At 38.5% G+C, this 25,160-nt stretch overlaps 2 protein-coding genes across 2 annotated transcripts; both read left to right on the top strand.

The window, feature by feature from the left end:
* Window positions 1–4,431: 4,431 nt before the first annotated feature.
* On the top strand, window positions 4,432–11,995 carry LOC147233461 (splicing factor U2AF 35 kDa subunit-like). Its single transcript, XM_086148302.1, has 8 exons — window positions 4,432–4,476; window positions 5,196–5,283; window positions 5,678–5,744; window positions 8,205–8,254; window positions 8,844–8,942; window positions 9,105–9,238; window positions 11,540–11,632; window positions 11,718–11,995. Exons 1-8 carry the CDS (start codon window positions 4,433–4,435, stop codon window positions 11,824–11,826), a joined length of 684 nt encoding a protein of 227 aa, XP_086004428.1. The 5' UTR covers window position 4,432; the 3' UTR covers window positions 11,827–11,995.
* A 1,031-nt stretch (window positions 11,996–13,026) lies between these two features.
* On the top strand, window positions 13,027–24,653 carry LOC147233462 (cystathionine beta-synthase-like). Its single transcript, XM_086148303.1, has 15 exons — window positions 13,027–13,159; window positions 15,731–16,037; window positions 16,681–16,787; window positions 16,898–17,032; window positions 17,144–17,223; window positions 19,061–19,265; window positions 19,432–19,523; window positions 19,770–19,895; window positions 19,977–20,061; window positions 20,229–20,334; window positions 21,220–21,297; window positions 21,396–21,530; window positions 21,668–21,776; window positions 22,689–22,773; window positions 23,595–24,653. Exons 2-15 carry the CDS (start codon window positions 15,739–15,741, stop codon window positions 23,729–23,731), a joined length of 1,779 nt encoding a protein of 592 aa, XP_086004429.1. The 5' UTR covers window positions 13,027–13,159; window positions 15,731–15,738; the 3' UTR covers window positions 23,732–24,653.
* Window positions 24,654–25,160: the final 507 nt, after the last annotated feature.

Raw genomic sequence — 25,160 nt, forward strand, 5'->3', positions numbered from 1 at the left:
GTAACGAAAAAAATAACAAACACTATTTCAAATTGAAGCAACCCACAATAATGCTTTACATATTCACATTTGGCACTCAATAAATAAGAGTTTAATGCTGAAATACTGGTGAGTTACACATAGAATTTGAAATAATTACAACATTTCTTGTCCTTTTTAAAAGATGTTTATTTTAACTTGTTATTCTTCAAGACATTGTTCATGTACAACAGGTATTTTTTTTCCACTTTTTACCATGAACCTCGCAAAGCCCAAAAAGAGACATTATATCTTTTTCATGTTGGAACTGTTACAGAGAGAGCTTAATTTTGTTTTTTCACCACTCTTGCAAGAACATGATTTGGCTCTCATGCCAAACTTCAAATACAATTCCAGGAAAGGCAAAAGTGTGTTTTCATTTTGTCTGTCAGTGGCTGTGAATGTTTATGAACACAGACTGATTCTGGTGTGAAAAAGTTAGTCATTGAGAAAATGTCACGCCTCAGGGCTCCCCAAAAAAATTTTTATTTTTTTTTTCTTTAAAAGTTATATTCAATATCTACTTTGTAAGACTAGTGGATGCAACTCGTCTATATGCGGTTTACTGTTTATATACCACTAGATAGCGCTATTGTTCATGTTACTCATAAACGTCACATTTTGCTCCCGATCCCCTTCACAATTTTAGCTTTAAATATTTTTATTTATTTTTTTGTGTGTTGTTTATTTGTTTGTTTGTTTGTTCTTTAAGAACAAAGCACCTTTTGAAGGGGTTGAATAGATATCCTCCCTTTGTCCCTTTGATGTGATTTGGACCAATAATCACATCATTGTTGTGTGTGTTTAGTTTTAAGGCCACATCCAGTGTAAAACTATTAGGGCCGACAGATATTCTGAACAGATATTCTGTTCAGATATTTATAAATGCAGAGTTGTGCTGCACATAACTGAGACACTGAAGTCATGTTTCAATTTTTCAATTCGGTCTTAAGTATAAATCCCCAGTACTTGAATTTAAGGGTAGGTAGAGGGAAGTTGGAAGGTTGGTGGTTCGATTCCCGCCCCTGCACGCTGAAGTGTTCTTGGGCAATAAACTGAGATCTCAGTTGCTCTTGATCTGGTTAGTGCCTTGCTTGTGTGTGTATGTGCGTGTGTGTGTGTGCGTGTGTGTGTGTGTGTGTGTGTGTGTGTAAACAGATCGTAATCATAATGTCATCATAAAGTACATTTGAACTGCAAAATGATGAAGTGCTTTTTGAGTGGAGACCACTTAATGGTCAAAGTATATGTAATATTGCCTCTAAATAAGAATCATATCTAAATCTGGTTCATTAAACAATAGTTTAATCACTGTCCTAAATGTGTGAACCTTTTCCATTACTTCACCTTGAGCACCTACACACAAAAACTTACTGACAATCAAATTTGTCAGAATGGAGCGGCAGGTATACAAACAAAATACTTTTTCTTTTTGTTTTACAGTTTTGTCATAGTCTGCTTCGTGGAATATACCAAGGCTAGCATTCTAAGAAGAAAATGTCCACTTTTATTAAAAATATTTTAAAATGGGTGTTACAGACAGGAATGTGTTACTTCTGCGAGCTAAACATTCTTAACAAGTTTCTGTTTTCAAAAAGCAAGCATTTCTCAGTAACATATTGACATGTTTAATTTTTTGTTCTGCAATTCTGGAAATATCTTATTTAAATTGGGATATCTATTGTTTAAAAAAAAAATTCAAAGCAAAGGTTTTTTTTTGAGGAAGAACTCACATTACGCTAATAGGGTCTGAATTAAAATACTTTTTGCATAAATCCACAGTACAAGAAATACTCATTAGTTTTCCTTTTTTTAAATGAAGGAATGAAAAGTCTGTTCTATGTGATATTTAAATGTGATATTTATCTCAACAGACTGACTTGAGATGCAAAGATGGCGTCTACAGATCATTTTCATAGATATGAGCAACAGGTGAGGTGTATTAGGCAGTGTGGCTTTCTCTTCTGAACATGATGACCTTCTGGTTCTTCGTAAAGAATTAACACCTTGGATAGGTAGAAAACTAGAATTATATTCATGCATATCATCCTCATCTGTTTTGCAATTTATCTATTTTTATTTGTTAGCTGAGACAATGGGCTCTGAGAAGTCAAATAGTGAAAGAAAATATGACCTTTTCGCCAATCTGATAACTTGAAAAATATAGTCATCACCATGATGACAAATACTCCAATTCCAGCAACACAAACACGGTACACAAAGTGCATTCAAGTTTCTTGGGTCGTATTGCCTGAAAAGGACAAAACACTAAACTTGGCATCCAGGGGGCATTGTTATTATCTCTTTTCCTCATTCAACATAAGCAAAACAAGCAAGATAGTAAAAAAGTAAACAAGATCTTGGATGTATTTCTATTAGTAGTTGTAGAAGTAGTTGTAGTAGTAGTGGCAGTACTACTACAATTACCACTAGAAACATTGACATTGACGAAAGGACAGCAGGCAGAGTTAAAGGTTGTAGAGATGAAGATGCTGAGGTTCTTATGGGAGTGACCAGGATGGATAAGGTCAGGAATGAGTCCAGGGAGTGGAGATCAAGAAGCTGGAGGATTTCAGGTACTTAGGGTCAACATTCCAGAGCTACGGAGAGTGCGGAAAGGAGGTGAAGAGACGGGTCCAAGCAGGTTGGAATGGGTGGAGAAAAGTGTCGGGGGTTCTATGTGATAGAAGACTTTCAGCCAGAATAAAAGGAAAGGTGTGCAAGACAGTGGTGAGACCAGCGATGATGTATGGACTAGAAACTGTTACAATGACCAAAAGACAGCAGGCAGAACTAGAGGTTGCAGAGATGAAGATGTTGAGGTTCTCTTTGGGAGTGACCAGGATGGATAGGATCATAGGAGCATACCTCCACCTCACTAGATATTCCTCAACCTGTTCTCTGCTCTCACTTCAGATCATGATATCATCTGCAAACAAGAAAACTGTTCACAGTTCAAAGCATCTCATAAAATGAAAGCACCAAGAAGGACCGCCTCTTAATTCATTGACATTAAGTTCACGTGTTTGTCCTCTTACTGCAGCCATCTCGCTTTGTTCCCTCGGAAACTGTGTTTGGTCTTCTTTACGTGGCGCAGGTCATCTTTTTACTTCCTCCACTTCTGCACCATTAATTCGTTAATGCTGAATTCTCTTGCTGCTGCTCTATTCCTGTGTTCTACTGCGTGACTGATAGTCTTGAGTTTAAACTCTGGGTCATAAACGTGTCTCTTGAAAGGCAATGTTTTGGAGTCTTTACACACACACACACACACACACACAAATGGAAATGGAAATGAAAATGCATGCTTCGCGCAGTCATATATCCCAGCATGCACTGCTCGCTACTTCTTCTATGGGAGAAAATTGAGTCGTGTAAAAATTGCTTCCTGTAGTTGTGAGACCTCTTGCGGCTCAGTACTGATCCATATATAAGGCGCACTGGATTATAAGACGCACTGTCGGTTTTTGAGAAGATTAAAGGCCTTCAGGTGCGCCTAATAGTGCAGAAAATACGGTATCTGTTTACCAGGCAGAAGTCGTGAAAATACTCCTCTACACTTGTGAAACATGGACACTGTATGCATGACACATAAGATGCTTGAGCCCTTCCACATCAGATGCCTACAATGCATCCTGGGTATATCCTTGAGGGACTGCGTCCCCCACACGGAGATGCTCCACAAGACCAACTGCATCAGTATCAAGGCCACAAGGCCAGCACCAGCTCCGCTGGGTTGGCCATGTCATCAGGATGCACAAAGATCACCTGCCACAGAAAGTTCTGTACAGCCAATTACATCATGGCCGCTGTTCTGAACGTCGCCAGAAAAGGCAATACAAGTACCAATTGAAAATCCTGATGAAGAAGTGCAGCCTGAAGCCAACCCAGCTGGAGGAGGCTGCCACCCAGTGCCCCACCGGGTGGAGGCTCTGCCAACAAGGTGTGCGCAAACTAGAGGAGAATCGAACAAATAGACGGTTGAAGAAATGCACAAGAAGACATTAATCTACCACCCCAGCCTGTGGATTCACTTGCCCTGACTGCGGCAGACAGTGTGGATCAAGGATTGGACTCAATAGCCACAGCAAGACCCACATGTAGCAGAGTTAGGATTGTCATCATCGGACAAGATGGACCACCGAGAGAGAGAGAGAGAGAGAGAGAGAGAGAGAGAGAGAGAGAGAGAGAGAGAGAGAGAGAGTGAGAGAGAGTGTGTGTGTGTGCGTGTGTGCGTGTGTGTGTGTGTGTGTGTGTGTGTGTGTGCGCGCGTGTGGGTGTGCGCGTGTGGGTGTGCGTGTGGGTGTGTGGTAACAGCGCCCTCATGTGGCTGTGAAGGCTTTGTTTGAACGACCGCCCTATCACCACCCCTTTACGTAATGACGTATCTCGAAGCCTCATTGACGAGTCGAAAATGGCGGAGTATCTGGCATCCATTTTCGGCACAGAGAAAGACAAGTAAGTTTTGTCAAATATTTCGTTGAAATATTCACTTAATATAATTTTTTTGTAAGGAAATTATATCACAGCCACTTTAACACTATTCATGTGCAGCTTGGCGTCCTCACATACGGTAAAAGTCCCAGTCGAGCTGATGGTAGCAAGCTAACACTCGGCTAACGCATTGAATGAAACACATGAAATTTCGTTAGCTAACCTGCAGCCACTGAACGGTGGCGTTTTGCGCCAAATATGTTGGTTTTTATGTGCTCAGTGCTTACCCAAACATCATGCATATTATTATCCCGTCAATGGACTTGGTGAGTCTGATTTCTTAATGTCAGCGAACTTGCAAATAAAATAATTTACTACATTGTGTTTCGTTTTACGGACGTGAAGAAACAGAAGCCGCCCCAAGTTACACGCTAGTTGAAGTGGTAACACTTAACTTTACACAAAGGCCTTTACGAAGCACAAAGCGAGCCTTTCATGTTTGTTAGTGTAATATTTTACAACAAAAAAGAAATAAAAATGGCAGAAACAGCCCTTTTGTGTAATTTATGTATACATATCAGTGATTAAGTACGTTAAAGACCATGTCTGTCGGGTTCATTAGCAGTTCTTTAACAATATAAAGTGTTTCACCTTCACTCAAAAATCAGCCCTTTTACTTGTGATTAAATTTGCTATGGTTGTCTTCTGAAGCACTTGTTATGGGGAAAAAAATTCTCTTCCAGGGTGAACTGTTCCTTCTATTTTAAAATTGGAGCTTGCAGACATGGAGATCGCTGCTCAAGATTGCACAACAAACCAACCTTCAGTCAAGTAAGGATGCCATTAGTTGATGCCACAAACACAAACGGTTATATTGAAAAATTACACAATTGTATTTACCCCCTTTGTCTGTTAATGGCTTATGTTGCCATTTATTGTAGAAACCTTATTTCTCTCTTATTGGAAAAAGTTGATTAGATTTCAGATACAGACACCGAAATTGTTTTGCCATCACTACGTCACCTTGTCTTTGTGTTTTTTTTTCATACCAGCACCAATTCTTGTCTGATTATCTCATTTGCTTGTTTATGTCAAACAAGTTTTCTGTTTTGTCTCCCAAAGATGAATCATTGATTAAAAATGTTTTTTCTCCTGGCATTAAACTTCTAGATTCATTTAAAGCACCTTCCAACATTCTGTACTTTCTTGTTCATTCTCTCTACAGACCATATTGATTCAAAACATTTACCGTAATCCTCAGAACAGTGCACAGACTGCTGATGCTTCACGCTGTAAGTTCAAATTCTTCAATTTCTTTCTTGCTTGTGACCACTTCAGTGCTGATGTTTTAGCTGAGTTAGATATTACGCAAACCAAATATTCCTAATCTGTTTCTTGATCTTGGAAATTGGAACTCGCATGCTTAAAGTTCAAAGTAGACTTTGACAGTGTTAAAAAATAATGCATTGATTGTGATCTGTTTGTTCCCCAAATCTTTCTCCCAAGATTTGTGGAACCAAAGACAAAATGACAAACTAGTTATGATCATGATCCCGATCCTTCATTTTGCTTATTGCAGAATCTATTTTGCCTTTGTTCCTGGGTTAATGAAACACTGTATGTAAAATGGGCTGCAAAGTCCCAATTAGTCACAAATTAGGTCAGTCTTACTGATATATCAGGGTGTTAGTTACTTTGGTTTGATCAACAGTAATTGATTCAAATGTGACAGCTGTACATAGAAAAAATAAAGATGTGTCACACAGCTTAGGATTTTGACAGCCAGGACTACATTTGGACACCTCTAAGAAACCCAGAACTCCTCATTTTAGGTATGTTCAGGTAATAGTTTTTCTCAGTTTTGTAGACCTGATACTGAAATTTTCTATACAGAAAAAATTATATTTATCAAAGGGTCTAATTTATCTTTCTTTTTGTCTTATTTTAAGCTTTGAATCATTGAATGTAAAAATATTTTCCACACTGCTGCCATTGCCAAGAAAAATTAAGTGCCCTGGTCAAAGTTCTCAGTCAATTGCATGCCTGTTGATGGTGAAATATTGTGAAATAAATACTGGCATGTGCTTATTCCCCCATTGACGCGAAAACATGTTTACTTTTTTTTAATCCTTGGGTCATTATTATTGGGTAAAATTATAAGATGGGAACAAGATGGAATCACTATTGATCAGAATTGCAAGTCCAACCTATTCCTAACTTCTGTTTTTTCTCCACAGCCTTTTGTTGCAGTTGATCTATGTCATAAAGGCTCACATTTTGTATTTCAGACAGTTTTCCTCAAATAAATTTTCCTTCAGTACATTTTAAATACTCCAGAGTTTCATGATGCTTTGGTTATGAAATGCTAAAACATAGTTATACCAACTACATTTTAGCGCTTCATAACCTTCAAATATGTCAACACATAATTGCAATATTATCCAAAAATCAGTGCATTATGTTTTGGGTATCCTTAGCTAAAAGTATTCTTTGGGAAGACAATTTGTGTTTTTTTTGTATTTATTTTTTTTTGTTTTGTTTTTTCCCCTTCTTCAAAAATGTGTAGCCCAACTTAATGTGGTCCAATTGTGCACCCGCTTTTGTTTTAAGACTTCAACTTTTCCATGAATCTTGCATGATCAGCTAGAAAATCTGAATCAAGGGGAATTTTGTGAGCATGTTCTAAAAGACATCAAAAGAGCTTCTCCAGTGCCAATTTCCTGGAGGGGGCGACAGGGTAAAGTCAGCCTTTTTAGAATTCAATTAGCCAGAAGCACTGATTAAAGGACCCTAACAAATACATGTTTAAATTTAATGTTCATGCATGTATACAACATGACATTTTAGTGCCTTCTAACTCAAATATATTATTGCTTCCAAGTGCTTTTTTTTAATGACGAGGTGTCTGTCATTTGCATTTGTAATTTTCAATATATTTAATTTTGTAGTCCCCATACATCAATATCCACTCTTGAAATCCAGTATCTATAATGGCTAAAGATACTGTTAATAAACCAGTTATTACTGACCCCACTGGGCCAAAAACCATGGTCCCCTGTGGTCTGTCCTCCCTACAGTGAATTTGATCTGAAGAATGCCCCTTGGTAGGAGGTGCATGTGTTAAAATTCAACATGTCCTTGATTTCACAATAGTTATAAAGCTAAATAAAGGATTTAGAGTCCAATCTGGATCCAATGAAGCACCAAAGGTTACAAACAGGTAATAAGGTGCAATAACAACCAGAAAGTTTCACATGGCCCAGATAACAACCTAAAAGATTATAATACGCCCTGAAGAATGGTTGTCAAATATATCTGTACATTAAGACTGATTTAAAGACTTGGAATGAAAACAGTGAGGAAGTTTATTTCTAAGTGCAGAAGTGAGCAAATGAAACAATGGTGAAGGGGAAAAAAAATCTGTCATTCAGTTATCTTGTGATATCATTAGATGCAAATAATTGTCAGACAAGTGATAAGATAAGCATAGAGACAATGTCTGGGTTAATGACCACAAATTTGATTTTGACATTGTAAAGTGTAAAACAAGTTTGCTTCTGAATGTATGAAGCCACTTCAATATGTGCTTCCTTCTATGCCCAAAACTCAGGTTGATTGCAGTCTTTGTGTTTAAGTAGTTTTTACCTGAAAATAGGTTTTGTAGATTCACATCATCCCTCCACAAAACTCTTGTGTATGGCAACTCATCCACATCAGCTTTGGTGTAATTGTGTAATGTTTACATTTTGCAGGTGCTGTTAGTGATGTGGAAATGCAGGAGCACTATGATGAATTCTTTGAGGTATATGGCCTTTTGTAGTTTTTTCTATTCATCTCATGGCTGACATTTTATCTCATTGGTGTTCTGCCGTTTCCAACATGTTTCATCTGAAACAGCAGTGATATGAGTATCTTTTTTGGCCAATGTTGACACAATAGGTGAATTAGCATCACCTTTATCTAATGTGGCCCGTAACATGTATGGAAATATAATTCTGGCAATATTAGACTCACCTAAGCATGAAATAATTTGCAAGGAATTTTTTTGTTGTGTCTTTTTGTTTATTTGTCTTTTCGGCCTAATGCTAAGAATTATTTCGACACTAAGTGGGAGAGGGATAATGCCCAACTGCCACATATCTTCACAGATAAACAAAATGTCAATACCTCAATTTAAAAAGATATATTATTGTAAAGGAAAGCACTTATGGTCTCTGACCATCTGTTGTACACACCAAAAGTGTAGAAAACATTTCCCAAAAGCTGCAGTCCCTCTCAGTGTTTTTTAGAATGTTTTTAGTCAATTAATCATTAGATCCTGTTAGTATTGCTGTTACTAATATATGAAACTGAAGGATTGGTATTTGATTCTTCTTTTATGTCCCATGCAGGAAGTATTCACAGAGATGGAGGAGAAGTATGGAGAAGTGGAAGAGATGAATGTTTGCGACAACTTGGGCGACCACCTTGTTGGGAACGTCTATGTTAAGGTCTTTATAGATATTGAATGTATTTTTGAGTGAAAGGTCTCAAAAACAATAGATGATTAAAGATATGTGTTTATCAAGTCATTGTATTTAGCTTGTTTATATCATAGTTTGTCATGTTATTTACCCTGCAGTAACTTCAAGTTCTGTAATTTTTGTGTGTAGTTTCGCCGTGAAGAGGATGCAGAAAAGGCAGTCATGGACTTGAATAACCGCTGGTTCAATGCCCAGCCAATCCATGCAGAGCTTTCTCCTGTGACTGACTTCAGGGAAGCTTGCTGCCGCCAGTATGAGATGGGGTGAGTAAAGCAGATATGTTGTAGAATGTTCAGCAGTCTCCTCATTCAAGGTATCCACAAAAACTAGTTGTAATTTTCATTACAAAGGCAGTGCAACAGAAAGGGCTGCCTCTTCTTTTTGCTGTATTGCCTTGTATTTACCTGGCAGCTGTCTTCTTCTCAGTGGGAGGGATTAAATAATGCTACATAAATAGGAAAACTGCTATCAGTTTATATCTTGGCCTATAGTTGGTTGTATTTTAGATTCTCTGAATCAAATGTTGGGAGTTAGGCCTAAGTATCTGTCTCTAATTCTGATAAGCCTTTTATTTCCTCTTTTTGAGCAGTCTTCTAATTAAAATGAATCGTAGGGGTGCAGAAAATAATTTATTCAAAGATGAATCGAGACACTTAATTGGACGATTCGGAATTGATCAAGTTAAGTCGGATAATCTATTTATTTATTTATTTTTTAATATTCAGTATAAAACAAGTATGATGGTTGCGTTTCCCTCTACAATACAGTCTCAAAGTTCAGGTTGCATTTTGGTTGAAGGACACATGTGAGCCCAACACACAGGAAAAAAAAACAAAAAACAAGATGCAGCGGCCAAAGAAGCAACAGCGGCCAAAGCTCTATAACAAATCCACACAATTTGAAGGCGGATATCTGGGAACATTTTGTTTAATGAAATTCCCAGGAGGCATCAACTGGAAAGACCCACGCTATTTGTAAAACTTGCCATGCAAAAATAAAATATTTTGGTAACACCACTAGTATGATTAGCCACATTAGCTAATGGCAAGCTGAGCTAAGGTAAGCCTTAGCTTATCATGAAAAGAAAACTAGTCGGTGATAAAGTTGCAATCAAAGTCTGAGAGAGCCCAGAGGATAACTTAGTGTATATGACCTTTCATAGCAAAAGACTTAAGGCTTTATAGCATTGTCAAGAACGCTGTGTTTCTTCAGGGTGTTAAGACCCTGCATCGTATAATCTAATTGAATCGTAGTCTAATAGCTGCAACTGGAGGTGTCTGGATGGACCATAAGACTAAAAACAAGGAGGTGGAAGTGTTTCCTACATCCTATCGGATGAACGTCACATGCCAAATTTGATACAGACAACACCTCACTGGACACGAGATCACATGTTTATGGCAATGACCCAATACTCAACCTGGCTGTTTTTTGATAGACCTTTTTGAAAGAGTAAACTCCCCCAAATCACATGTGGCCTCCCAAGCTGAGCCCATAAGGCATGTGTTGACCAATCTGCTGAGGCGTTTTCCTTAATCTTCAACATATTTCTGAGCCAATCCATAGTTCCTACCATCTTAAAGGCCTCCAGAGATGAGATCGAAGCAATAATAAGCTTATGCAAGGACAGTACCCTCTGAATTTCAGCAAAGCAAAGGAGATGGCGGTGGATTTCAGGAGATTGACATCATCCTGACAACATGAGCAATGCTGAGTTTAAAAAGGTCCTCAGCTTCAAGTTTCTTGGTGTTCACATCACAGGGAATTTGTCCTTGCCTTTGCACACAGACACAAGTCAAGAAAGCTTGCCAGGGACTATACTGTAGTCAACTGAGGAAGTTTTGAGTGAGCACAGACATCCTCTCCAACTTCTATAGGTGCATGATCAAGTGAATTCTGATGGGCTGCATCACAGTTTGGTATGGGAACTGCTGCAGTCACAGTCTGAAAACACTCCAGGGTGGTGCAGGTGGAACAGTACATAGCTGGAAGCCACTTGACCACAGCTGCCAAGCAGACTGACTTCTGCTTGTGACTGTCTATCAGACAGTGCAGGAGCTAGAATGCATGCACCAAAAACGATCAAGGCTGTCAGGCTCCTTGACCCAAAATACACAGTTTCAGACACCACACTAACCTCATATTCTCATAGACAAATTCATGCACACATTTAAGGACATTTAAGTGTTTCTTACATGTTTATTTTTAGCGCTGGACCTCACATGGGTATAGTGCCCGTCTTAGTTTCATCTAGCTCAATGATTATATTTTGATACTTCAGCTGATATTTTGCATTTTTAATAATCGTTGTTGTTGAAAGCAAGTCGATTGGTTCTTCTTGTCTAGAACTTAAATTACATCACTGACTCAGTATGAACCTGCATATGACAAATAAAACTGATTTGAATCTAAAAATGAGGAACAGTAGTGTCTGAGACAGTGGCCTGTAGCTAATTTGTGCTCTCTTGAACATCTTGCTTTTTTGAAAGCTGGTTCAATTTTGTCACTGATTAGTTAAAAAATATCCCAGCAAATTTGAAACTGTTGTCATGCTGTTTTCTCAGAGAATGCACCCGAGGTGGCTTCTGTAACTTCATGCACCTGAAACCCATATCAAGGGAACTTCGTAGGGAGCTGTATGGCCGCCGCAGGAAAAGGTATACAAGTCCTATTTTGGATGTATATATTTTAGTTATATATATGTTCCTGTTCCTAGTAACTTGAATTAATCTCTCTTTCAAGGCACCGTTCTCGCTCACGCTCCCGAGAACGACGCTCCCGTTCCCGGGATCGACGACGGGACCGTGAGAGACGGCGATCAAGGGACAGAGAACGCTCCGGAAGATTCTGAAATAAGCCAAGACTGACACAATCTTCTACCAAATCCCTCCCTCTTTGCCCTGGCGATTAAAACAGTTATTTTCTTGTTCGGTGAATTGTTGAAAGTGTTTTTTTTTCTTTTATTCCTTTTTTTAAGATGAGCTTGTGTCGCTTTCTCAATAAAACAAATTTGTAACTCATTTTACTCTCATCTTCTTCTCTTGGATGTCAGGGGATGTGTAAATAAAGGACTTTTGGATAACATTCAAACAAACATGGAACGATTGTAAGATCAAATGTTACTTTGGCGTTTTACATAGCATTGTGTAGAAATACCGTTGAGGTTTAAATATTTTATGAAATCCTATAAGATTTCTAGCTTCACACTGACCTAGAATGTCTCACATTGATTAACTTGCTATCGAAGACTAATAAGGCTGTCCTTTTATGTTTTGAACTTCCGGGGACCTTTTATGTCGTCGGGTTTTCCGGTAAGGCCCGCCCCCCAGTCATCTCGGGAGACTTTCCATTCTGTTTTATACAGATGACATCAGTAGCAGAGGACTGACGAGGCAGGAAACGGTTGGAAAGGCGAATGATGCAACATTTGGTCACCCACTATCCAATTCTGCATTGATGCTTATTGACTAAAAGAAGCATTGAAAACCACACTCAACCAAACACGAATTTGTTTTTAAAGAAAAATATGTTGCGCTAAATGAAATGTCAAGGATTCAAGAAACTTTTGTCATACCAGCACACCTTACAGTATGCAGTATGAAATTTGTAACCAGGTCTAGGTCATAAAAAAATAAAAGCAAAATGTGAACATGTGAACAAGTAGGAGCAGCAATTTAGTAAGGCTGACACTTTTCATCACCAAATTCAAGTACTGCGATACACATACTCTACACAAGAAACCCAGCACAACGTAAAGCAGAATAGAGTAAGTTAAAGCCCTTGAAGTAATCGTCTTGTAATTGTTTTAAGCCTGATTCAAAGCCCTTTCAATTATCGTCTTACAAGCCCAGCTGGTCCCAAAAAAAATCTGTGAAATAACACGACCCGTGAGAAATTCGTAAGAAATTATACGTATTCAAGCTGCCGTGTGACTTGTTCGGTCAATAAACGGCGAGCAGATGGCAAACCCTTGCTTGGAGAGCAGAACAAGCAGCCGCCCCCGGGCCAGCCAATAGGAGCGCTCACTCAAGTGAGCAACCCCCCCCCCCATTGGGTCCACGTGGTCTGCTAAAGAAACCCACGCTCTGCGCTGGAGCTGGCCACTCTGCAGCACGTTGGACTCGACGAGGAAGACCTTTTGAATATATACAGTTTGTTTTTTTTTAAGACGTCTGGGTCAATAGGTGAGTGGAAAACGATGAGTTTTTACGCCATAAAAAATAAACAATGCCGAATAGATACATTTTAAAAGGTGATGTTTGTTACCTTAACGGCGTGGAGTGACGTGGTAGCTGATGCAACATTGAAGCATCGCGGACCAGGGAATATTACACGCTGACGGCGACACTAATCGGACGTTATTTAAGGTTCGTTTGTTTCACAAAACTCAGGTTTAAACGCTGTACCTCTTATTTCGCAAAGTTAATGTTTTCAGTTACCGTCGACAAGCCGTGAAGGTCGATGCCCTTGTTTGATGCGCATATTGACTGTCCTACCACTTCCATCAGTGTTAATATCATTGTCCGCATTATATGTCTTGTGTTTATTTAAATCCGACTTTAACAATTTCACGTTCTGTCAACAACAGATCACGAAAGACATGAGGGATTCTCTTTTGTCTTATACGAGATTGGGGAGACAAAAAAAGCCTACCAATTACCTGCTTCTAAATATAATGTCCGGGACTTGGCTAATCATATGTTAACATTAGAAATGCCAACAGGTACCAATTTATCTCCAGCTGTCATTTAAATTTCAATACAGCCCCATGTCCTTATAAAGCTTCAAATCACAACAAAACTCATCCAAAGGCACTTTTCTAAGAGCAGGTCCAGACCATACTCATTAAAATGTAATTTCCAAAAACCCAACATTCCCCGTGAGAACCTGCTTCATTGTGGGCCACATTTACCTTGACAAGTCTGGGTGAGATTGTCTGACAAGATACACAATGTATATTTCCATGTCTTGTTGTCATTGTGCATGTTGCAAAATTGCACAACATTCCACATTTCATTTGACCAACCTGTGGTGGGAAAGGAAGAGAAAATAAACCGTGCACCTTGACAGTTAATGCACTTTACAAGGGGATAAATTTGATTTTGCATACAGTGACCCCCAGTGGTGTTAATTAATGATGGGTAGTTTACATTCATTCTCAATGGAATCATCATTTATCTGACACTGAAATGGGGATATGTGGAAACTCAAACTAGTCTCCGACTTTTCCAACATGGCGAGCTTTTAGTTGACTCGTGTGTCGGTTAACTGTTTATGAAACCAGCATTCCTCTTGTTCACTTTTGGCCTCGCATTTGTTATGGCCCACTGAATATCTGGCCGTCTCTTTTAGTGTTGTTGGCTAGACGATATTTGCATCTAGACACTTAAAATTAATTGCACATAAGTCATAAACCTCTGAGGGCATAGAACATACCACATGAGATTACTGTATGAACCTGATCAGGTAAGAATGTTTTGTAAGATTTTTCATTACAGTGGCTCCAATGCTGCCAGGTTCTCATCAGGTGATATTTTTGTACTGTTTTCTCAGTCTGGTAGGGGATTTGGTTCTTGGCTTAAGTCTGAAACTGAAATGAAATTTCTTGTCGATAAATCCTCTTGCAAGTCTTAACTTCCACATAGCCTGGGCCATGTGCGACTCAGGGGCTCGTATTGCCCCCACTGAACCTTTTGAAGGTCACCTGACTTGCCCTCTCCAACGTGTAAAACAGCTACCAAGCAGCTACCAAGCAGCTGATGTATCTTTAATTAGAGGCATGCAAGCACAGCTTGAGAAATGTATTTTGTTTTGAACAAGATAAGCTGCTTGTCTATTGTTTTGTCTCCAGATAATAAATCATAGTAGATAAAGGTCTTGTGAAATTTTCCCTGATAAAAGTGGAAGCATTTAAGTACATGTCTGCACATTTGCTCGACATAAACTTCTAATTTGGCTCATTGATCTTTTTTTAACACCCCTAAAAACAATTTATACTAAGATCTAAAGTATATGAGCCTCTTTTGTTTTCTTTAATTGGGGTATGACCTAATTATCCGAAGGTCTGATAATGATAACCTTTTTTTTGGCAGTGATGAAACCCCTGGGAGGCCGACTTTGTTTGATCAGCAGGACAATATTTAAAAGAAAAACACTGCATATGTTGGATTGCTGGAGAAATGTGGAAACAGGGTGTGATGCCAACAATTTGTTCAACAGCAAACTGAAATCTTTAATGACTTTGTTCCTATCAGGTGTGCCTTTTACAAAAGCACCTTGGGGTAAAAAGTATCAATGCTTAATCATATGGTTATGATAGTTTCTTACATAACATAATTTTGCTGTGCTTAGTTTTAAAAGTTACATAAAAATATAACCCAGTAACTCATAATAATCCTGTGATTTTGTTAAGAGCAGTTTCATTTAGAGAAAAATAATAGTTTCTTGTAATACTGCTCACAATTAAGTCTGATTGATAGGATTATCTGGAGTAGCCTTGCAATTATCTCTGAAAAGTCACATTGTTCTTGAGCTTATCAAATATCAACTTTTTGGCACATTTTTCTGAGAAAGTATTAAACTGCAGGATTAAAAACTATAAATACTTTAAACTGTACTTGCTCAGAGGGGTGAGTGTTTTGCCAAAATTCTTGTAATCACAGTATTAAAGAGATGTCACCCTCAAACAGGTAATGCATTCTCACCAGCTTCTTGGCACTGAATGTGCTATTTTCTCCACTATGTGCCTCCACCAGTTTAAGCCATGCCATCAGTCCCCTTGTCCAAAGAGACCCCTGTCCAAAGGGAACCAATCTGCGCTCATGCTACCAAACTTCATAATCCTGTCAGCGGAGAAGCTAAACGGCCGGAGGATTTGTTCACCCTGAAAGGGGTTGACAAGCACCCACTGGAGCAGGACATCAAGGAAGTGAATGGTGCATCTCAGCTGTCTTCGGGGCCTGCTTCCCCTGAAAGGAAATGGATCCGCCCTGACTTGCCCAGCCGCTGCAAGTGGAGCCTTACAGCCCTGAAAACCGATTCCCCCCATGAAACCATCTCAAGGTGATTAAAAATAGCTGCTGTAAGCTAAGGATAACTGGTTTGCTTGAAATTGGGAAAATTAAAAGACAGACATTTTGACTTTTCAATAAAAGTTAGTCTTGAGGACAAGAAAAGAACGAATTGTAAGAAATAAAAACATTAAAAACAGTTTGCAAGGTGTGTGATCATGCTTAGAATTTTCTAAAAATGAGCCAAAATCAACTTATTATTAAAGAATTACTGTAAATTATTTATATTTTTGCCTGAAAATAAATTGCTATCAAAACTGAAAGAATCAGAAAAGTAAGTGGAAGTCCATCAGAATTTTACCAGCGAATGAGATGAGAATGGGTTCTGGAAAGTTGGATGTGATGTCAGTTAAAATCTCTTGCACGCGGTAATTAACTTCTATAGTTAGAAAGCAACTGGCAACAATTTAACTGCTGGAGGAACAAGAAGGAACAACTGAAAAATATATCAGCAAAAGATTAAAATACATGATTGAACCAGTATAGGTGTGCCACTTGCTTTGCAGCTACGAGGTTACGAACTAATGCATATAACAGGTGAAACCAGTCTGATGATCTTGATAGTCATGCAGATGAAAGTGTGTTTTAAAACAATTTTCTGGGCCAATGTTTTTTCTTCCACTTTTATGTCCCAGGCCAGTTCCTACAGCCATTCTTCCAAACATTCTGCAAAAGATTGGTGACACCCCTTTGGTGCGGATCAACAAGATCACCAAAAAATATGGGCTCAAATGTGAAATCTGTGAGTTAAATGTTCTTATGCCGGTTTTGTAAAGCAACTTTTACCTTAACGGACTCAACATACTACCAAAAGCATTTATATTCAGGTTAGTATTTGTTGTTTATCCATAGTGGCCAAGTGTGAGTTCTTCAATGCAGGAGGCAGTGTGAAGGACAGGATCAGTCTGCGAATGGTGGAAGATGCCGAAAGAGCTGGCATTCTGAAGCCCGGAGATACCATCATTGAGCCGACATCTGGCAACACGGGTAATTGCAACATGTTTGTGTTTGTCCATTTTATGTGGTACCAATGGAATCCTAACCATCTGAAACAAGCAGCTTTGTGAAACACTCTTGTGTACATGTGTTTGACTTTAGGCATCGGACTTGCTCTGGCTGCGGCTGTAAAAGGCTATCGCTGCATCATTGTCATGCCTGAGAAAATGAGTATGGAAAAGGTATGTCGGAAGAAACTGGTTGTTGTACTTTTCAGGTGCCTTTCTCAAAGAGTTTAGGTGATAAGTTACTTTTCTTTAGGCTATTTCTGACAGTTTTTTTCAGGCATTTTTCCTCCCCTTTATTCATATGTGGCTTTTGAAATAAATGGAGAGGTTCTAGAATCAGACTTGGCTTATTGAGCAAGAATGTTCACACATGCAAGGATTTTGGCACTGGTTGACAGTTACACCTTGTGCAAACATGAAGGTAAACAATGACGGGGCAGGAACATCATCCAGAATAAAAAAAAAAAAAAACAAAGTTCAGAGTGCAGTGTCTGTTCAAATAATCCACAAGAGTGGTAAGCGAGGTTGTGCAAAATAACATAGAGCAATAACGCAGTAGCTAAAGGTATGATTAGGTACAGATGTTATTGTTTGTGTTTGACACGGTATGTAAAGGGGCGGTGCAGGGGGTTTAAGTGGTTGTCTTTGGACCCGAACATTCCTGGTTTGATTCTCGGCTCCTGGTAGCCTGTCAGTAGTAGGAGCCAGGGAGCAAGACGCTGCTCACTGGCTGCTTTCTGCTCATGGTTCATCCACGATGGGTTAAATGCCGTTGTCAAATTTTGCTATTTAGTTATACAGACAGCACGATATTGTGCTGTCTGTAGAACTGAATGTGATGAATAAAGTGATTTCCAAAAACTGCTGTGAGCATTTATGCATTTAGCAGAGTAAAGACTTGTGGGGAAAAAGCTGTTTCTATGTCCGGTAGCGCTGGCATACAGTGATATGTACTTCCAACCAGAGGGATGAGAGGGGAATAGGTTGTGCCTGGAGTGTGATGAGTCTGTAAATTTGATATATGTTCCTTTCATTTGTACTTGCAGTATTTCAGAAATTCCGACACATTTTCTATCTATGACACAAAGCTTGAAAAATGACACTTTAAAATTGACATGAGTAGAAAAGACAAATGACATGAATAGAAAATAAAAATGTACAATTGAGGATCTTTGCTCTTCGATGAGGATGTTTTGTTGCACCTGTGAGAGAAGTCACAGACAGGAAACATGAAATACTTTGTCCATGGTTAATTGAATGAAAATACTGATTGGCATTATTCACTGTAGCGCAAACACAGCACACTTATTGTAAGCTCCCTTTCAAAAAATGTCAATATAAAGCCACTTTACTGCCAAATCCACACAAGTTAGGAATGGAATGTCAGCTTTAAAAATAACATCTGCACTCAGTGATTCCAGCTGTCCCAAGTATCGGAGCAGCAACAGTATTTTAAAGTTACTTGGTTGTTTCATTCACAATTTACTTAAAATGAAAAAAATAAAAATTAAACATTGAAATGTCCCCATTGTGGAACAATTAAATACACATTTTATTCTGTTCTAAAGCTATTTGCTGCTTTACTTACCATTCTGAAAGAGCAAAGCATGCTATTTTAAGTAACCAGTTGCATAATTTCATCCTCTGTCTACATAGAACTGTTGGTGAACTGTGTGCTCATGGATTAAAAAGCAGAACCAAATTAGACCTGTGTCATCATGTAAGTTTAATTCATATGAATTAAACTTACATCTAATGAATGAATGAATCATTTGTTATCCCTTCATTTTCTGCATCAAAACACAATCCAAGTACTTTTAACGCGTGTTTCTGTTCTCTTGATACTGCTATTGCGTCGCACCCATACACTTTTTTGTGTTTAGATATTTTCCCAAATTCAATTTGACAACACTAGAGCATTAGAAAAACAGATCTGTATGTGAACTTGTAACTACATCCTATAATAAGAGTATCTAACCAGCCTAATTTTTTTTCCCCCCCTCCTATGCAGGTGGATGTCCTGAAAGCTTTGGGTGCTGAGATTGTCCGAACACCAACGAGTGCTCGTTTTGATTCACCAGAGTCACATGTTGGTGTTGCTTGGAGGTTGAAGAACGAGATCCCAAACTCTCACATTCTGGACCAGTACCGCAACCCAAGCAACCCTCTTGCTCATTACGACACCACAGCTGAAGAGATCCTGGAGCAGTGTGATGGTACAAAAAAGTGCACTGACATTATTTTAATGTAACAATAAAAGATAATTCGTGTAATTTTAAGTGGCAGCTTGTTAAACGTTCAAGTCGAATAAGAACAGTCTACTCTATTGCTCAGGGAAGCTATATATCATATTGTATCTGACTCCTAGCCTCTTCTGAGCAGGTAAAGTGGACATGCTTGTGGCAGGAGCAGGCACAGGAGGAACCATCACAGGCATTGCTCGCAAACTAAAGGAACGTTGCCCCAACATCAAGGTAAGTCTTTTTGTTTTTTAGAAATGTAAATAACCCGGAATCTCCTATATGTTGTTAATTCAGTGTTTTAGAAATTGTGATGTGACATTCATTCGGGGGCAGCCAGTGGCTCAGTCTGTTGGATATTACCCCTACAGCATGCCCTGGCACCTATTAGGAGCAGCCCTCTCACTCTGTCACCTCATTGATGCATGTTTACAAATAAATTTGTGTGTGTATGTTGACAGAGTTGTTTCTTTTCTGTAGATTGTTGGTGTTGACCCAGAGGGCTCTATCTTAGCTGAGCCAGAGGAACTTAACAAGACAGATAAGACCCAGTATGAGGTGGAGGGCATTGGTTATGACTTCATCCCTACTGTGCTTGACAGATCAGTGAGTTCAACTGACTTTTTCATAATCCTGGTATGCTTATCTACTGACATCCAGTTGATGTTGCATCATTGATATCCTCAGGTAATTGATATGTGGTATAAGTCCAATGATGAAGATTCCTTCAAATTTTCTCGAATGCTGATCAGAGAAGAGGGCCTGCTCTGTGGTAAATACTCATGCAAACAAAAATCACATTTAATGTCATGATGTGAATTTTAACTACATTTTTTTATTCTAGCAACCATATAAACTAATATCATCACAGACCTAGTCAGTGTCACACTGACTGTTGTATGTTAACCCCAGATTTTGTTTTGTGCTGATCAAAAACAGGTGGCAGCTCTGGAACTGCTATGGCAGCAGCTATAAATGTTGCCAGAGAACTAAAGGAGGGCCAGCGCTGTGTGGTCATCCTGCCAGATTCCATCAGAAACTACATGTGAGATTCAAATACTACCTCCAATTTGTCAACTCACCTGCCAGCTTTTACATTAAAAGGGGGGTGTTCATGAATATTGCTTTTTGAATGAAACTATTTCACAGGCGAAATTTTAAAATGTTTTATAATTCTTTACTAGAAATGGTTAAATCTTCTGCATTATTCTGTCATGGATGAACCAGAAGCAGTGGGGAGCTACCAAGCAGCTCCCCGGGAGCGATTAGGGTCTCTGTGTCTTGCTCAACCACAGGTCAACAGGCAAGGACAGACCTGGGCATTTTACAGCCCACAGGCCACGTCTGGCCAAACTATTTTCTTTGAATATTTTAATTTCTTAAAATATTCTAAAATAAATTTCTTAAAGTATTTTCAATCAATATTGAATTTAGAGATTCCTTATTTTTTGCCTTATTTTTGCCAAAAAATTTAAATATAAAAATAAAAATTTAAATATTTAATATTTGATTTTCATTTTGTCCAATTTACATTCCGAGTTGCCCCCGCATCAAAATTAAATAAGAAATGTGGCCCGTCAGCCGAAATAATTGCCCACCCCAGGGTTAGGAGGTGCTAAGGAATCAAACCAGGAACAAACAGTTCAAAAGGTGACCTTTCTACGCCCTGAGCCATGCTACTACATAATTTACATTATTTGTCATGCTATTACTGTGTATTATTTTAGAGGAGACCTCAGGAGTACTCCTAACAAATGAAGTGTTGAGATAGGTACACAAATTCCTCCTTTTTTTTGATGGGGTCTAAAGTTGTGTTGCATGCCCAAACAAAGCAAAAGTACAGCCATTTTCCCCAAAAATGTTATAGTTGCTCTTTAATGAGGTGAATATCCACATAAACCTGAACTATATTCTATATTACCTCTTCAAGGTCAAAGTTCCTGAGCGAGAAATGGATGGTGCAGAAGGGCTTTCTACGTGAAGAGGACCTGATGGTGGAAACACCATGGTGTGTTTGTCAGCTTAATGTTGTTTTACGTTTAGTGAGTCTCTGGTTGTGTGTAACTTTAAAACCTTTTGTCTGTCTGTCCATGCATTCCTGATCAGGTGGTGGAACCTAAATGTACAAAGTTTGAAGCTCTCAGCCCCCCTTACCGTCCTGCCGTCGGTAAGCTGCCAGAAGACTATCAAAATCCTGAAAGAAAAGGGTTTTGATCAGGCACCTGTTGTTGACCAGTCTGGGTAAGACACCTGAAGAAAAAGACAAACAAATCAATTGCCATGATGAAATATTGCAAACTTGACAAAATGTTTAAAGACAGAACTTTTTGTTTATCATCTCACCGTAGTTTGGAAACTCACTCTGTGTGTTCGTACAGGTTAATCCTGGGAATGGTGACCTTAGGGAACATGCTAGCTTCGGTTTTGGCTGGAAAAATCAAGTTATCAGATCCAGTCAATTCAGTTCTCTACAATCAATTCAAACAGGTCAGACAATTCTTCTTCCTCTCTCTTGGTTTGTTTTCCAATTACAAGGAAGTGATAAATATCGAGCCTTCATGAAGTAAATTGTGTTTTAGTTTGTGATGTGGGTACTGAAGTTTGTCCAGAATAAATTGTTTAAAAAATGTATAGGTGACAGGATTAAATGACAGCTGTGTCTTCATCAATAGTGGAGAAATAATAGAAATTGAAGTTCCAGTGCTACTGTTAAGATTGTGTTTGCTCAAGTGCAAAAACATTTGGCTATGTTTGCTTGAGTGTTTGTCATTGCACTACACATAATCACTGTTTTGCGAGAAGAGACAAAAAGAATCAGCGATGAGACTGCGGCCAATTTGGACACCTTTTGATTAAAAAGTACAGATTAGCTCACCAAGGCAATCTCATTTGATTCTTACATTGATTTTCTTTTTTTAATCTCATTCAGGAATAAGGCAGATATTACACCTTGTCTCCTTTATACAAAGATTTTGGACAAACTGTCATTTGTACCTCTCTTGAAAGTGACCTATGATACACCCTTCCTTATTGTAATAGCTGTATTTTTTTTCAGTAATCACATAGAAGACAGCACATACAAAAATCAATTTTGCAGCATAGTATACAAAATGGTGTAATATTGACACAATACACACAAATCAAGGATCTATTTGACAACCAGCTTATTGGCAGAGCAATCATACATTTGTTTCTGTCAGAGATGCAAGTCATAGTAAGTAAATTACTCTTGAAGCCCTTAAAAGGCGTAGAAATCGTTCCCTATCTTTAGTCAAAGCAATACTCAAGATACAGAATCAAGATACACTTTTTGCATGTTGCTATCAAGTAAAAAATGTTCTATATTCAGAAACCTTTCCAATGCTCAAGATATTTTTTTCTGTTTTGCATCAACCCCAGATTCGTTTAACTGACTCTTTGGGAAAGTTATCTCGCATCCTGGAAATTGATCACTTTGCACTGGTGGTGCATGAACAGATCCAGTGTAAGTACAATTACAAAATCCAAAGTTTATTTGTTCTTTTTCCTCCTCACGTACACATTACTCCTCTATCACTCGGATTACAAATGCCCCCAAGTGGCGCTACTTAATAATACATTTGTAGGTTTTTGAGACCATATCTAAAAAATTTACCGATATAATCTGATACTTGCGGCACATTAATGATCCAAAACATATTTGATCCACTTGCAATTTTACAGGGATAGTTTTGACAGTTTTTTAAAAGTAAAGGAAAAAAGTGTAAGAGGAAAAAGGAAGCTATACAACTCTTTGATTCAAACAAGCCGTGTTTCTATCCAATGAACAAAAACAAGGTCAGGGTCTGGAACAAGGACACAGCACTGGCAGGTGTCTGTACAAATTTGTATGTAAACATCGGTCTGCCCGAGTGACTCGACCTGCCACCTATCATTGCACTGAGACATGTGAGTCAAAAGTCCAGCTGAGAAAGGAACATCCCGTAGTGTTTCAGTATGAGTAGGTTCCACTTTGCCTTAAATGATTCCCCTGTCTGCCTTTATTCAACAAGCCTGAAACATTTTTTCTGTGACATTCAGTCCTAGACTTCAGGGCTGTAATTATTATTTTAGTGAGTTTTGAATTTCAACCATGAACCATTGCGTGTGGTCCTGAAAAGTTCATTGAAATGTCCCCATCAGAAACCTTCAGAGCCTCACATTCAAAACAAGGTTATGTAGTTTAATGGCAGCGACTGAAGGAGCAATATATTTATATTGTAAGCCTTGTATAGACTATAAATGAGGTAAAAGAACTGCGAAATCACACATTTTCTTTCTGTCCAGATCTTACAGACGGCTCTTCCAGTCTGAAGCAGATGGTTTTCGGCGTTGTGACTGCTGTTGACCTGCTCAACTTTGTCACAGTCCGGGAAAGGCGAGAGCGGACGCTTTCTGAGTCTACTGATGATATGTCAGTGTAAATTGCACCATACACATGATCACAGTTCTTAAAATGACTTCATTAATACAATACTACTTTCGACTGATTGTATCTCAGATATGTTCAAATGTTAACGGGGTTTTTTTTTTTATAGTTAAAGGTTATAATTATTTTCTTTTGATGTGGATCCAGTGTGTCCTCTTGTTTCCTTGTTTGAAGAAAGTGTTAATTTTTTTTCTTCATATATAGCTTGTGCTGCAATCAAACCTTTGTGTGTTGTTGACAGCATTTATTTTATATTTGTGCATTTATGTTGCTGTTTGTCTTGAAAGTACATTTCTTTTTTCATTGTTGCTTTTTTTATCAATCAAACCATAGAAAGGAGACTACTTCCTTACTGAATAGATGGAGTCAATTTTATTTATATACTTTCAGATGATCTGGGATTGGTTGTATAAGAGGGAAATTGCAATGCTAGAAATAAGAGATAAGAAAAATGGACAGAATACGTAAACAGGATATTCATACTACTGGAACTGAAGTAAAAACCCAAAGAACACTTTCACCAAAAATACAGTACTGATTATGACATATGGGTTGGTGTTTGAAAAGCGGAAGATTTATCAAGCTTAAGGGGGAAAAAAGTGTGTGTGTGTGCGCGTGCGTGCGTGCGCGCCCCCCCCCAAGGATCTGTGCTGGTTGTATAGTCTTAATAGCTGCAGGACAGACTTCTTAAAGCTCGCTTCCAAGCAATTTGGCTAGAAAGGCTTGTCAGTGAAGTGCACTGCATTGTTGACCAGATATGCTGCATGGTTAGAGCTTCCTCCATCAAAGATGACCATTCATCATCTTCCGCTGACCCAACACTGGCGGAAGGGGACACCGTAAGGCAAAGTTCACCTTCCATTTCATTATTACTCTGTTACGAATGTGTATCAATAAAATACATCGTAATTCAAAAATGTTTGAATTTTTTGTCACAAAACATAGAGCTACAAAGTTAAACTCAACTTTGAATCACATCAGCTTATGCTCTCAAATAGTCAATTATTGCCATATGTCAAAGCAAAACAATGGGGCATGATGATCTGAATCCAACAATTTCAATGTTTTTTTTTAACAGTAGCCCTTTTAAATTTTTTTCTCTCAAACTTCAAATCTACAGGGCTTGCACCTGAAATATTTCTATGTACAGTATGATTTGATGAATACCCTGCCCATCGGTGATGAAGTCATCGACCTTCAGGAAATTGCTTGTAAAGTCTTATTATCATTGTTGGAAAAAAATGGCCAGTGACAGTGAAACTGTTCCTAAGTGCACCTGCATTGCTCTAAACAGCAATATTTGTTCCATAACATATCTACATATATAGAAGATTTATGGACGTAGTGAGAGAGGATATGAAGGCAGTTGGTGTGAGAGAGAAGGATACGGAGAATATGGTTACATGGAGAAAGTCGATTCGCTG

Source organism: Fistularia commersonii, chromosome 6 (genome assembly GCF_037954325.1).
Source record: "Fistularia commersonii isolate RoL2024-O1a breed Wild chromosome 6, RoL_Fcom_v1.0, whole genome shotgun sequence".
Classification (NCBI taxonomy): Eukaryota; Metazoa; Chordata; class Actinopteri; order Syngnathiformes; family Fistulariidae; genus Fistularia; species Fistularia commersonii.

Bases quoted from the DNA above. Each gene is read 5' to 3' on its own strand.
- LOC147233461 (XM_086148302.1), top strand. From the start codon at position 4,433: ATGGCGGAGTATCTGGCATCCATTTTCGGCACAGAGAAAGACAA. The intron at 8,255-8,843 runs GTATATGGCCTT...TGTCCCATGCAG, and splicing joins ACTATGATGAATTCTTTGAG to GAAGTATTCACAGAGATGGA. The intron at 8,943-9,104 runs GTCTTTATAGAT...TTTTGTGTGTAG, and splicing joins TTGGGAACGTCTATGTTAAG to TTTCGCCGTGAAGAGGATGC.
- LOC147233462 (XM_086148303.1), top strand. From the start codon at position 15,739: ATGCCATCAGTCCCCTTGTCCAAAGAGACCCCTGTCCAAAGGGAACCA. The intron at 17,033-17,143 runs GTAATTGCAACA...GTTTGACTTTAG, and splicing joins GCCGACATCTGGCAACACGG to GCATCGGACTTGCTCTGGCT. The intron at 19,266-19,431 runs GTACAAAAAAGT...TCTTCTGAGCAG, and splicing joins GATCCTGGAGCAGTGTGATG to GTAAAGTGGACATGCTTGTG.